The sequence below is a fragment of the Phragmites australis genome, chromosome 10 (genome assembly GCF_958298935.1).
Source record: "Phragmites australis chromosome 10, lpPhrAust1.1, whole genome shotgun sequence".
Taxonomy (NCBI): Eukaryota; Viridiplantae; Streptophyta; class Magnoliopsida; order Poales; family Poaceae; genus Phragmites; species Phragmites australis.
Window position 1 is genome coordinate 33,829,453 of NC_084930.1, and position 13,276 is coordinate 33,842,728.

At 50.0% G+C, this 13,276-nt stretch overlaps 3 protein-coding genes across 5 annotated transcripts; 1 reads left to right on the plus strand and 2 right to left on the minus strand.

The window, feature by feature from the left end:
- Positions 1 to 38: 38 nt before the first annotated feature.
- Positions 39 to 525, minus strand: LOC133930034 (uncharacterized). Its single transcript, XM_062376726.1, has one exon. The coding sequence runs from the start codon at positions 523 to 525 to the stop codon at positions 214 to 216; it is 312 nt and encodes a 103-aa protein (XP_062232710.1). The 3' UTR covers positions 39 to 213.
- A 398-nt stretch (positions 526 to 923) lies between these two features.
- LOC133930922 (granule-bound starch synthase 1, chloroplastic/amyloplastic-like) lies at positions 924 to 4,980 on the minus strand. 3 transcript variants are annotated; one of them, XM_062377696.1, is made up of 14 exons: positions 4,835 to 4,980; positions 3,929 to 4,267; positions 3,756 to 3,836; positions 3,552 to 3,650; positions 3,351 to 3,440; positions 3,188 to 3,251; positions 2,983 to 3,083; positions 2,787 to 2,896; positions 2,440 to 2,683; positions 2,150 to 2,326; positions 1,866 to 2,057; positions 1,672 to 1,758; positions 1,394 to 1,522; positions 924 to 1,299 (listed from the first exon to the last, which is right to left on the minus strand). In XM_062377696.1, the coding sequence occupies exons 2-14, from the start codon at positions 4,247 to 4,249 to the stop codon at positions 1,183 to 1,185; spliced, it is 1,812 nt and encodes a 603-aa protein (XP_062233680.1). In that variant the 5' UTR covers positions 4,250 to 4,267; positions 4,835 to 4,980; the 3' UTR covers positions 924 to 1,182. The 3 variants fall into 3 exon arrangements, with proteins under 3 accessions (XP_062233680.1, XP_062233681.1, XP_062233682.1); XM_062377697.1 differs by having other exon boundaries at positions 3,929 to 4,273; positions 4,839 to 4,972; XM_062377698.1 differs by having other exon boundaries at positions 3,929 to 4,276; positions 4,839 to 4,970.
- Positions 4,981 to 7,951: 2,971 nt separating this feature from the next.
- On the plus strand, positions 7,952 to 10,473 carry LOC133930923 (glucan endo-1,3-beta-glucosidase 11-like). Its single transcript, XM_062377699.1, has 2 exons — positions 7,952 to 9,271; positions 10,050 to 10,473. Exons 1-2 carry the CDS (start codon positions 8,081 to 8,083, stop codon positions 10,131 to 10,133), a joined length of 1,275 nt encoding a protein of 424 aa, XP_062233683.1. The 5' UTR covers positions 7,952 to 8,080; the 3' UTR covers positions 10,134 to 10,473.
- Positions 10,474 to 13,276: the final 2,803 nt, after the last annotated feature.

Sequence of the window (13,276 nt, forward strand, 5' to 3'; positions counted from 1 at the left end):
ACCAACGCCTCGTCGCAATAAAAAAAACTGCTAGCAAACAAGGGGAAAGCACACATGACTTTGCTGCAATGTTTTCTCGCGATAAAAAAAAAACGTTGCTCCAATTTCAGAACTTTGATTCCATAACAGTTGCCAATCCGAAACATACGCTAGGTCTCCTAACACAGAGACCAACCAAGAACTCGCCAAGAACAGAGGAGCACGCCGAGCATGTCAATGCGGAGCGACGGTCTCGAAGCAGTACATCCCATCCGACGCCGGGTGGAACCGCGCTTTAGCGCCGGCGCCGCTCCCTTCCTGCTGGTCATTGCCACCCTTCGCCCCAGCCTCTCTCGCCCTCTCGGCCGCGCCCTCCCCGCCTTTCCCTGGCGCCAGCCTCGCGCTGCCCGCTGGCGCCCTGCTGCCGCCTTCCGCCTTGCCGCGCCCGTCGCGGGCGAAGCTCTCCAGCGCGCCGGCGCTCATGCCGGGGCCGAAGACGTTGCCCGGAGCCGCGCCGATGAGGGACATGGCGAGGATCCTGTCCATGCCTAAACGACGCGACGCGGCGCGGCGGTTGGTTTGTTGCACGGGTAGTGCCACGATCTTTCGCTGTTGGCCTGTTGCGTTTTTTATAGGCGTCGTCGTCAAACCGAATCGTATTACTCTCCGGCGATATCGTGGTGTCTTTTTGGACTCGGATATACTCCGGCAACCGCGGCCGTCGGGCCGTCCATATTGGGCACGGAATAGATATGTGCTTCGCAAGACCGTCCGTTAGTTTGATCAACTGATGATGACGGTTAATGTGTAAATCTAGGACTCATGCACCCACATCAATGTCCGAATTGTTCCACTTCTTGTCATCGCTGATGCAACAGAGAGTATTTTTCCAGAACGTGCAACAGAGAGAATTTAACAGCAACAAACACAAAAAACAACAGAGATTATACTACTACAAATCCTTTATTTATTCGCAATGTACCACAAGATCGAAATGGTTCGATACTGGAATACACAACCTTGAACAGTTATTAACAAGCAGCACGACCTGTTCCTTATTAGCCTACGGCCACTCTATATGTTTCATGGCTTCACTACCATAAGCAACTAGTTCACATACTAATATGGTGGATGCTCTGTTCATCATCTTTGTCCTACACACATGCATGCATGTTGCTGCATGATATGTGAGCCTGCCCTCTTTCAGGGTGCGGCCACGTTCTCCCTGGCGAGCGGCGCGATCTCCTCGCCTTCGATTCCCGGCTCGCTTCCGGCGACCCCCATGCTCAGCAGCACGTTCTCCCAGTTCTTGGCAGGTCCCTGCATGTCACCAACATGAGCACATGTAAGCTGGAAGCATATACGAATGAGACCTGTAGTGTGCAGTTGTGATCTTGTGCTGCTCTGACGTTACCTTCCAGGAGAGATCCTGAATCATGCAGTTCTTGATCATCTCCTCATAGACCGGCGTTCCGACGACCTTGATGGCGCGTTTCAGTGTGGTCGCGACCTTCTGAACATCAGCTGGCTCCACAACCTCACACTGGAAGATGAAGGAATTAAACGAGAAATTACTTGCGTTAGCTACACCATGCTTATATAGAAGCTACCTGAATCTGCAATTGCTAGGAGGGAGGGGGAGGGAGGGGGGAGGGAGAGAGAGAGAGAGAGAAGATGGCGGGAAAGCCTTACGTCGACGCTGAGACGGCCCATGTGGAATCCAGTCTTGCCTTCCACGACAGTGTCGACGAGTCCACCGGTGGAGGCGCAAGCACAGGGCTGCAAGAATTGCAGGAGACATCGAGGCATGTATCATCGCATGATTGCAGCATATCACTATCACGTTGAGAAGGATACAGCGGATGCAGAAAGAGTTTGTACAGTACCGTCCCGTATCGCATCCCCTGCAACTGGATGAGGCCGCAGGGCTCGAACCGGCTGGTGATGGCCAGCAGGTCGGCGCCGGCCATGATGTGGTGCGCCAGCGCCGCGTTGAACTTGACCACGGCCCGCACCTTGTTGGGGTACTTCTCCTCGGCGCTCATGAGCATGCGCTCAAACTTCTTCTTGCCGGTGCCCTGCATCACTCCTCACAGCAATCAATCAGGCACACTCTTCTGAATGGATTATTAGCCTGGCGACACAAGTCTGTAGCAGTGTAGCTGCGTACCAGAAGAATGATCTGAACGTCCTCCTCCATGAGCTGTGGAATGGCGGCCGCCATGACGTCGGGGCCCTTCTGCTCCTCCAGCCTGCCGATGAACGCCACCAGCGGAATCTTCCGGTCCACCGGAAGGCCGACCTCCGCCTGCAATGCTTCCTTGTTGAGCGCCTTCGCCGTGACAGCCTGAAAATGGCATCGTGCACACTTGCCTAGTTAGAGTCAGCACTGAAAATTGAAAACTTGCAGAAGTCTACACTGTGACAAAGGAGGAGGTCAAATGTTTGTGCCAGGCTCACGGTTGTCGCGTCGTATTTCACGGTGTTGTACTTGTCCTTGCTGGGATCCCACTCGCTGACGTCCATGCCGTTAACGATCCCGGTGATGCCGGTCAGGCGCATGATATTGTCAAGCTCGCAGCCCCTCGCCTCGCCGGAGACGAGCTCTTGGGCGTAATACGGGCTCACGGTGAGGACCTTGTCGGCTTCAAGGATCCCAGCCTTCATCCAGTTGATCTTCCTGCCCTCCACAGGCGTGTCATAACTGCAAAGCAGAATGAACGTTGGGGTTATGATCATGTCACCTTATAGAAATCCTACGGCATTGGCGAAAAACAGTCGAGCAATTGCGATATATATGCACATACCCGTCGATGAAATCAAACGATGACTTGAACATCTCAGGGAGATTCAGCTCTGGGAAGTCCGCGAAGGCGAAACGGCCCTGGTAGGAGATGTTGTGGATGCAGAAAGCGACCTGGTGAAGTTGCAAACAGTCAGTTTCAGAACAAACGGCGTATACCGACATGGAAACGAAGACAGGTTTTAGCAGAAAAACGGAACCTTTGCGTTCCTATAGATGCCATTGGGCCGGTAATTGTTCTTGAGGTAGCACGACAGAGGGCCGGTGTGCCAGTCGTTGCAGACGAACACGACATCGTCCCCTGTATGGATGCAGTACTCGACGTAAAATTACGGTCTGATGGATTATTCCTTGTGCAGATACTATCAAGTTCATCAGATACGAAGACATCTTATACATTCTTACCGTACGGTCCAGAGAAGTATGGGTTGTTGTTGAGGCTCAGGATCCTAGGAGCCTCAAGCGCCGCCTGCAGTAGCACTCATTCAAACATTTCCCAAGAATCAGCTAAGGATCCACACAATGGCAATAGATACGGATCAATTTGAATTCAGTAGAAATCACTGACCTGACAGAGAAGACTGAAACGCAGCTGGTTGTCCTTGTAATCCGTTCCAGTGGTAGGCCCGTAGATCTTCTCACCGGTCTTTCCCCAAACCTGAAATTACCAACCAATAGAAAACTCACCGAAGCTGCTGAATGATGAACATTTTTTCCCTGACATGTTCAGTTGAAAACGGAACGGAATGGAATCATCGCAGAGACAAACCCTCTCCAGGAACGATGGGTGGTCAATGAACACACGATCAACTCCACGCTTGTAGCAGTGGAAGAATCTCACTCTCTCGTACCTGTCTGCCACCTTGATCTGCAATGCAAGTACACCACAGAAACGATGAAAATCTTGCGAGATCGATGTAAGGCAGCACAAATTACTCCTGTGATGAACTGATGGTGTGATCTCAGCACGCACCTCAGCCACGACGCTGGTGTCCCAGGCGTCGTTGTACTGGTCGTACCGGGGGGAGATGACCATGACCCGGTGCCCATTCGCCTGCACAACACAAGTGCACGTTAGGTACATGCAGCAAAAACACGACGAGCACTGAATCCATGAGACGAACGGAGCGGATCGATGGTGCTTACGGCCATGGCCGGCGGGAGTCCGCCGAGGACGTCGCCGAGGCCTCCGGTCTTGCTCCAGGGCGCCATCTCGGCGCCCACGAAAACGACGTTCATGCCGCCGGTGGCGCACACGACGACGGAGGGGAACCTGCGGCTCCCGCGTTGCACCCTCCGTGATTGCTTGGGCATCGCGCGCGCGCTGGTCCTCATGCTGAGAGTGTCCGCCGAGGTACCGGGCCTCAGGCCCTGGACACCGCGGCGGATCATGGGCAGCGCCGACCTGTCGGCGATGCCGAAGCCGACGTGCGTGGTGCCGAGCTGGGACGTGGCCAGAGCCGCCATGTCGATGATCAATGTGGACTAGCCGTGGTGAAAACACGAGTACACTGAGTTAGCGTGGTCTCGAGTGGAATTCACAGAATCTTGAATTTAACTGCATAAAAACTTCAAATTCATCTGCATTTAAGTTCAAAAAAAAAAAAATGGATTGTCCCCTGACCAATCGAAGTGTGGGCATGTGTTTGTTACACATAAGAAAGAGTTCACTGGTGTTCAGATTCGAATTCTCCGGGGTGTGCTTCTGAATTCTGATTAAGAACTGAACGATCTATTTGCAGTGTGCAGTTACATCAGGCATATGAATTGTAGCCAATATTTTTTTAATTAAAATCTTACTTGATCCAACAAAGACCTAAAAAAGAAAGATCAAATGCATAGGCTGGATCCAAAGAACTCGATCTAAAGGCATGCAGATCTTGTAAACAGGTTTCGTTCCCCCCCCCCCCCCATTCTGGTCAGGACTGATCACTGACACACAAAGGATCTGATGATCCGATCATCAGATGCAACATCATCTCAAATATATGTCAGAAAACCAAGGCATGGGTGGATGACGGACGATCCAGAATTCGAAGAGGGACAGGATACCTATCTGATCAGATCGATGGAAATTAACGGCCCGGTCTCTTCGTCGTCGATGAGCTGCCCAGGACTAGTCCTCACTCCTCACTCACTGGCTGACAATATATGCTGGTTTTCCCGTGGCCCGTGCAATGCAGCCGGGGCCCCCCGGCGTTGGTGAGTATTTGTAGGCTTCTAGCCCGTTGCGTGAACCGCGCGCTGCTCTCGACCCTCGAGTGACTCTCCTCCGTCCGTCCGCCCGCACCTAACTCTTGTCTCGACGCACGCCTGGTCATGCGCTATCATCAGTTCATTTGAGTTGAGAGATTCATATCAGTTAAGTAGGTAAAAAAATTATTAGCTATATGAGAGAATTATCGAATAGATATATATTAAGTGAGAAAGATAGACGAATAAAATAAATCGTGAACAACGGAGTTCGACCAACGGTCAGATTAATTTTACATAAACTATGCACTACAAACTATTGACAACGACCGAAAGTCATCCTAACAGAGATCCCAACCCCACTGCCCCACCTAAACACCAAAGCCGAGCCTCACCGTTGATTTCCCTTAAACGTGCTCTGACACTCGGCCGATCATCCTCAAAAACACACCGGTTACGTAGCTTTCAAATCAATCAGGTCACCAGGATCACCGACGAGTTGAGACCCTAGCGGCTTTCCTTTTGCTGGGCTATGCCGTGCCCGTCGTTTGATCGTGACTCGTGACGCCTCCGCCGCTTTCCAGGTCCGGTTTGCGTTCGCTTGAGTTCTCGGCCACTCCTCTCCGTTTCTCGTGCACGGCCTGCTCACCCGGTGTTGTGTACTCGTACGCTGCGGTGGCGCTCTCCTTGCGAAATTGGTGCGTGCAAAGGGTTGCGAGGAGGGTCACGCGTCCAGTCTGTGTATCTATGCGACATGTTCTTGCAAGACGACGTGGGATCGCCGGATGCCAGTTGGTGTTGAACACAAGATGCAATGCAGCGGCTGTGTTGTTCTGAGGCATGCAAAGCAAGAGGCTGTATACTTGTATGACCGACCGACAAACTGGCGTGACAAATGTTCAAAAAGTGGCACCAGAAGCATCAGTTAAAGTTGTTTTCCTGCCAAAGGAAAACGAAACAGTGTACACCAGTAACAAAATGATTCGTATCAGTTAAGCTTGGAGTACACAGGATACTGTCGATGTAGGCCACAGCTTGGTTCTCGTGAGTATTTGTCCTACGCGGGACGTTGAGTCATCTTGTGGGAATTTACAAACCTTTGTTGTAAACTAGAAATTTGAGGATGACGATGACGCATCAATTTGCTTCTGGAAGCATTCTAGACAAGTAACACGTGTGTATATATGTGTTGGGTGGGCACGATTGCCCCACTACACAAGAAAAGGAATAGTCCAGCCCAATTCAGCCTAGGCAGGCCCGATCTGTCCCGGCTTATCCAAGCACTCAGGAATTATTTCGGCCTTCTCGTCATGCCAGGCCGGGGCAAAGGCCTGCCAATAAAAGTCCATGGTTGCTAGAGTTCAGCCATCTGATTTTGCGTTGTTCTTCATGCGACGGTGAGAACACAGTGATAACAGCAGCGTTAGGGCTTTGGGGATGACGACGGTAGCGTCCCAGCAATGATTTATTTGTTGTTGGACTTAGAAGGAGGTCGATGGATGACAGACGAGCCTAACAGAGTAGGCCGAATAAGAGTGTCTCGGTCACCATCTTCCATTGGTAGACCCATCGATTATATATAGTATATGTTAGATATACGTATAGTACATAGCTAATTAGATCTAAAATTCACAACCTTACCTTTCTATCGGACACCCGCTATCGGTCCATCCTCGCTTCCGTATATTTTCATTGGCTTACGGCCCACACACACGTATGTAACTAAGTTGCTCACTAGTTCAATTACCCTTCGCTAGTTCGTTCCTTCGCAATCTTACATACCCATCTTAGAAATCATGGGTCCGGCAGCCTCCCCTATGTGACTACTGTAGCGACGGTGGGCGAGAAGGTGAACCGGCGACTCGTCGGTTGTTCGACAGAGGTAACACAATTGCTGTCTCCATTTCCGACCAAGAAAGTCAAATGGCCGGAACTCCAACCGAGTCTCGGGAGCAATGGCAAGTTCACTGGTTAGCTTTAAGAGGCATTTGATTCCGTTTCGACCATATGCCCCTATACATGCATGATAATTTTAGATATTCTGTACGCGGAATCGAGTCGGGAAAAGGAAACTCCGATCGATCGGTATGCAGTGCACACCGTCACTTTAAAGTCGCCACTACACCAGATGCTTTACCTTCTTTCGGAGCCATCCACTGCTTTTATGGGGCCTTGCTATCTTCTCCCAATCTCTCATGCGCAGCAGCTGGAAAAGAGGCCAAGCTAGCGAGAGAGCGAGAGAGAGCGAGAGAGAGAGAGAGAGAGAGGGCCGATAGGTAAAGTGCTGGCTCAAATTGGGATCAAGTTTCCGTCACCCTGCCGATATTTTGTGCCGCCGACTTGGGTTGCAATGTTTATCAAGTCGGCAAAGTGGCAGCACTCAACATGGGGGGACGTGCTTGGTTCAGAAATGTAACTGAATTCTGCACTGCGGATTGTTACACCGATCAAAAAGTTTGTACCCAAAGGGAAGACTCGCTGACCCACTCACATGGTTCCTGGCTCTGATATTTTATAATCAAGGACGACAATCTGAGCATCATCGATCCGTTTCTTTGATCAGATCGTTCGGTAAACGGCAGAAGAAAAGAACATATACTAAAGGAAAACGTTGTTCTTTCTGTTCCGTCTGAAACTAGCATCTACACGAGCATGAAACTCGGACTTGTATTCCTGGGAACTTGTGTTTGCCTCCATGCAGAAATGAGCGCTGGCTCATACAGATGAAAACAGAACCAAAATGGCATGGAAAAGGAAGGGAAAGAATCAAAGAAATCATTTGCCTCATATTGTCTCTCAATCTATCGGGTTTCAAACTTGACCTGTCCATCTTTAACTGTAAACGAGCATCGTGATTCGTGCACAAGACGACCACGCAAGAACACATTCTTGATTCTTGCATGCTACACTGTACGATCGTGATAAAATCCACCGCCCTACCAACGGCGGACACGACACGTCCCCAAAGCAGAGCAAAGCAGCAAGGCTTCTTGCTAAAGCAGATGGGCCATTTTGGCGACCACATGCGCGCGCTTTTATAGGGCCGTCATTTCCAACGTTGCCAAGAACTCTGCTCCCACTTCACTCCTCCGGCTCACCGCTGCAATGGCGCTCCGGCTCTTGCTCGCCGTCGCCGTCATTGCAACGGCTCTGCCTGCGGTGGCGAGCGCCCCAGCTCTAGGGATCAACTACGGCCAAGTGGCGGACAACCTGCCGCCGCCGCGGGCGGCGGCCGTGCTCCTCCGCGCGCTGAACGCCACCAAGGTCAAGCTCTACGACGCGGACTCGCGCGTGCTCAGCGCGTTCGCAGGCTCCGGCGCCGACTTCACCGTCGGCCTCCCGGACCGCCTCGTCCCTCGGCTCGCAACCGACCCCTCCGCCGCCGCCGCGTGGGTCCGCGCCAACATCCTGCCCCACCTCCCGGCGACGTCAATCACCGCCGTAACCGTCGGCAACGAGGTTCTCACCGGCACCGATGGCACCATGCTCCGGTCCCTCCTCCCCGCAATGGAGGCCCTCCACGCCTCGCTCGCCGCCTGCAACCTCACCTCCCGCGTGGCCGTCACCACGGCGCACTCCCTCGCTGTGCTCTCCTCCTCGTTCCCGCCCTCGTCGGCGGCGTTCCGCCACGAACTCCTCCCGTACATGACGCCGCTCCTCGGCTTCCTAGCCAAGACCGGCTCGCCGTTCCTCATCAACGCCTATCCCTACTTCGCCTACAAGGCCGACCCGGACCGCGTCGACCTCAACTACGTGCTGTTCGGGTCCAACGCCGGCGTCGCCGACGCGGCCACGGGGCTGCACTACGACAACATGCTCCATGCGCAGGTGGACGCCGTGCGCGCGGCGATCTGCAGGGCCAACTACGGCAAGTTGGTGGAGATACGCGTGTCGGAGACAGGGTGGCCGTCGCAGGGGGACGAAGACGAGGCCGGCGCGACCCCCGAGAACGCGGCGAGGTACAACGGCAACCTGATGCGGCTGGTGGCGCAGGGGAAGGGGACCCCCGCGGCGCCCGGCGAGGCGCTGCAGGTGTACGTGTTCGCGCTGTTCAACGAGGACCAGAAGCCCGGGCCGGCGTCCGAGCGGCACTACGGGCTGTTCAAGCCGGACGGCACGCCCGCTTACGACGTTAGCGTCAAGCCGCCGACGATCGGAGGCTGGAAGGGGAGCGGGAGCGGGAGCGGCAATGGCACGAGCGGCGGCGCGGGGCTGGTGGTGTCGCAAGGGCCCGGCGGGGCGGACGGCGCAGGGCCGGGCACTGGATACTACACCGTGTCCGCAGCAGCAGACAAGGTAACCACACTTTGCAAAACTTTTTCATCAGTTGCATTGATCAACTGCATGGTGCTTGAGTTTGGTAGACAACACTTAGTTTAGTCTAATTGCTAGCTCCTGAAGTTAGAAGTGGAACAAAATTGATATGGCGGTTGGCAATAGAGTTTTTTACTCTAAAAGGAGTGGAATTAAAGATGCCATGCTCTAAGATCATGCTCCTATTTTATTTGTCAAGAATGTTTTTTAAAAAAGAGAGAGAGATAGTAGATTTGCTCATCAAGTGAGCAATCATGCATGGCACTAGTAAGGCTGAAGTGTGTTGCAGCATACATACCAGTGCGCTGTGATTTATACTAGTCCTCCTTTACAAGCAATGTTTTTGTCTTCCCTTTTGACTTATGTATTTGATCAGGAATATATAATTAATAATTTAGATATTACTATGAATACGGTATTATCTAATAATGCAATCTCCATCGTACATGTGTGTAGCTTCCATAAGATAGGATTATAGAAGCCATCATGATAAGTACAACGCGAACTTGATCTGCACGGACATAATCTATCTGCAATTGGAAAGAATCCCTTGAAAAAGAAATAAGTATCTCGTATACTCCGGGAGATACATACCAAGTCAAACTAGTATGATATGACCCCTCTTTACCCTATTGTATAAACAGTAGATAATGCCAGCCAATGACGCCTCCCCCATACAATTGCTACATTGTTGTTTTTACTGATCCTAGACAGTACTCCTGATATCAGTCCTCACTCGATCCCCTTTTTCATATTATAGGTGAAGAGGCGGCGGTGGAGTACGGGAAGGTTGCTGATGGCTGCCATCCTCCTAAACATGGTATCCGGGCTCTGTTCCTCGTAACTCATAGCCTGGGGAGAAGAGAGATAGGAGACTGTAGAGCGAGCGAGAAATGTCATTCATTGATTCATCATTGTTAAATTTTTTTGCGTCCAATGCGATTCCATTCCCCTGATTCATATGTACGCCTTGTAGCTTTGTAGAGGAAGAGATGGGTGATTGTTTGATACATACATTCATACTCCTGCTCAAAACTGATCGATCGGACTCTGATTCAACGCCATTCTCCTGTATGTTTTCGCCTGGTAATAGTAGCTTAGAATTATGCGGGAGGGATTGCCGTCGCCCAGAGATGCTACATCTGCTACTGCATTTTTTTAAGAGGAAACAGTCAAACAGGGGATATTATTCATTAGCAAGAATGCTGAAGGTAAATGGATAAAATCAGGTGGCCTCTGCATTTTGTGCTTCCGGCGACCTGTCCGTTTGGAACTGCTCCTGGGCTGTGGTATTCCCTCCCGAGGCCTGAGCTGGCCCGCGAGACCTTGGGCGGCTACGCTCCAAACTGCCCGCCTCAGCGCCTGGGCCTCATCATCTGCCGGGCAGGATGGCGCGCGTCTGCCGCCAACGGGCCACCGTCCTCTTCAACCCCACAGGCCGCATGCCAGCACCACGCGAAAGGCCGAGTTTTTCATTTTTATATTTTCTAGTATTAATATTTAAATAAATAGACTCTTAATAAAAAAAATACAAAATTAAACGTTTACCGTCATCTGATCACACGATTAGGCTCTTACCGTCATCTGATCAGACGATTAGGCTCTTACCGCTCTCTCAGAGGTGTTAAGCAGTCTGACGTGTGGTGCATAACGTGTGGTGCAGGGGCTAACAGCCCAACGGTTACAGCCGAAGTAAAAAGTGTTTCGTTGAAATCACTGTTCACAGTAATATTTTTTAAAAAAATTATGATCTTCTGTTACTTCAAAAATTTGAAAACTTTTTGTGCGTGCTTTAAAATTCATGTGCAACCTATTTTAATTAGATTCACTAAAAATCATGTGTAGAATTTAAACTAAAATTCTTAAAAAATCTACTTTTATAAATTTTAACAATTGTTAGGACCTCAAATAAATTTCCAAAAATCTGGAAAAATTCACTAATATTCATCTTATGTGATAGACTAATTTTTAAAATTATTTCCAGCCCTAATATATATGGTAAAAAAATGAGTTCCTTTGTAATGCTTTATTTATATGTATTTTTATTATTTTATGTTATTTCTATTTTTATTTTTGCTTGAGTTTTAAGTTACATTAGGTGATCTAAATAATAATAAATTATCGATTTAAAAAAATTTATTAAGACATATATTCAACTCACTTTAATCGTCAGTCTAGTTCCTGCATGTATTAAGCGCGTACACGTGTCGGTTCCCCCACGCCCCACGTCTCGGAGGTCTCCACTTGTTTCGGCGGCTAGAAAAGTGGCTCTCCACGGCTGCGCCTATATCCGTCCGCCACAACACCCCAAACAGTCAGCTCTAATCAAGCACTTGAGTCGTGCTTACAGCTGCTTGTCTATCAATCAAGCTTAATCACCTGTAATTCATATCTCTTTAGCATAAACCAGAACAAATCCCCAGCGCTCGGCAAGACACGCCTGATGTTTTTCCCCCTCTCAGCTAGCGTCTTCTAGAGAAGAATCGTCAAGCCAGCAGGTCGTCTCGGCCCGAACGGTAGACGGGGGAAAAGGACACGGCAGCCGCCGCCGATAAGGTTCGTTCGCTCGCTCCTTCGCTCTCTCTCTCTCTCTCTCTGGGGGCCTCACGCGTCCTTTTCCTCGGTGAAACGGACCTCCCAGCTCCGTCCGTCCCATCGTCGACAAGCGCGCGAGCTTCCCTTTCATGCATCGCGTCGCCAAAAGGAGGTGCGTCACTCGCCATGATCGCCAAGTTGCCATGCGCTTGCATGCCGGCCTCTCACATGTAGACTTCTGTTAGGTTGGTGCAGAGATAAGACTCGCCACCATCGTTGGCGTTACTCCCTGTACTGCATCCTACGACTCTACATAACCATCCATGTATCACAAGTTAGACTGTGATGCATCCATTGATCTTTGTAGTCGTCGTAGCCTGTAACATGGTATCGTTTCGGATTGCAGGTCCCTGTTGGACGAGATGAGACAATAATGGCCATGAGCCACGACTCTCGCGGTCTACGGGTTAGAGGAATGCGCTCTCACTGACCGGTTTGGGTTTGGGTCCTGACGACTCCTTTAAGATAAATCGGGGGCTGTCTGCGGCTCTGATCTTTCATTTTTAATAACGGCCATGAGTTAAACTGTTAAAATCTGAGCCGAAAATAAAGCCCGGCCTTTTGCTTTGACTTCAGTTGGGCCGGAAATTGGTTCACCATATAGTAACCCAATCTAAGATTAGGTGGACAAAAAAAAAAAAAAACAAATTGTCCTCCTACAAAGGTAGTAGCTGGGATTAGTTTAGTGCTACTACGTACAATTAAGATCCACAAAATGATCGATCAGGTCCTTTACTGTGAAGAGAACAGACTCAGATTTCCCTAAATAAGATCTCAAAAAAATCCCTAAAAAAGGAAAACAGACTCAAATTGTACAACCAATTCAAGTGTGACTTATCATCTCTATTTCACCAATGTATTCAAGGACCAGTTTTAGTATCTTGTACTAGCAGAGGGAGAAAGAGACAAGCAAACTTGCACTTTCATCAATTATATATGCATTAGGCATTTAGGCTGCTGCCTGCCTCTCATGTGTAATCGTCAAGGACAAGTTTTAGGCGAACGGTTTTAGAAAAAGAAAAAAAAAACGTTCCAGCCTCTGCATATATTATTGACGCCGGCGAACTACTGATAGACCCTTTGATCGTCAGTGTGCAGTCGTCAGGTACATTTTTCACGTGAAGTTGGTTAGTTTACAACACAATTCCTTGTCACTTTTGGTAGCAATGATATCGATCGATTGGCGCCGGAGACGAGGAAGACGAGCAGGGGCAGCACGAATCAAGAGGTAAGATCGTGTGGTGGAGAGCATCGACCGAGAGATTTGAGTTTTTCACTCACCGGCCTAATGGTGAGACATTCCGATATAATTATGAATAATATGTATATTTCATCAGAAAACTTGTATATTTCGATCCACTAGTAAACAGGGTTCTTACATCTTTGTAGGTG

What these genes read in the sequence shown, in the direction of transcription:
- LOC133930034 (XM_062376726.1), bottom strand. Translation starts at nt 525, where the DNA reads ATGGACAGGATCCTCGCCATGTCCCTCATCGGCGCGGCTCCGGGCAAC.
- LOC133930922 (XM_062377696.1), bottom strand. Translation starts at nt 4,249, where the DNA reads ATGGCGGCTCTGGCCACGTCCCAGCTCGGCACCACGCACGTCGGCTTC. An exon ending in GTTTCAGTCTTCTCTGTCAG is followed by an intron (nt 3,252 to 3,350) that starts GTCAGTGATTTC and finishes GTGCTACTGCAG; the next exon opens with GCGGCGCTTGAGGCTCCTAG. An exon ending in GCATCTATAGGAACGCAAAG is followed by an intron (nt 2,897 to 2,982) that starts GTTCCGTTTTTC and finishes CAACTTCACCAG; the next exon opens with GTCGCTTTCTGCATCCACAA.
- LOC133930923 (XM_062377699.1), top strand. Translation starts at nt 8,081, where the DNA reads ATGGCGCTCCGGCTCTTGCTCGCCGTCGCCGTCATTGCAACGGCTCTG. An exon ending in TGTCCGCAGCAGCAGACAAG is followed by an intron (nt 9,272 to 10,049) that starts GTAACCACACTT and finishes TTCATATTATAG; the next exon opens with GTGAAGAGGCGGCGGTGGAG.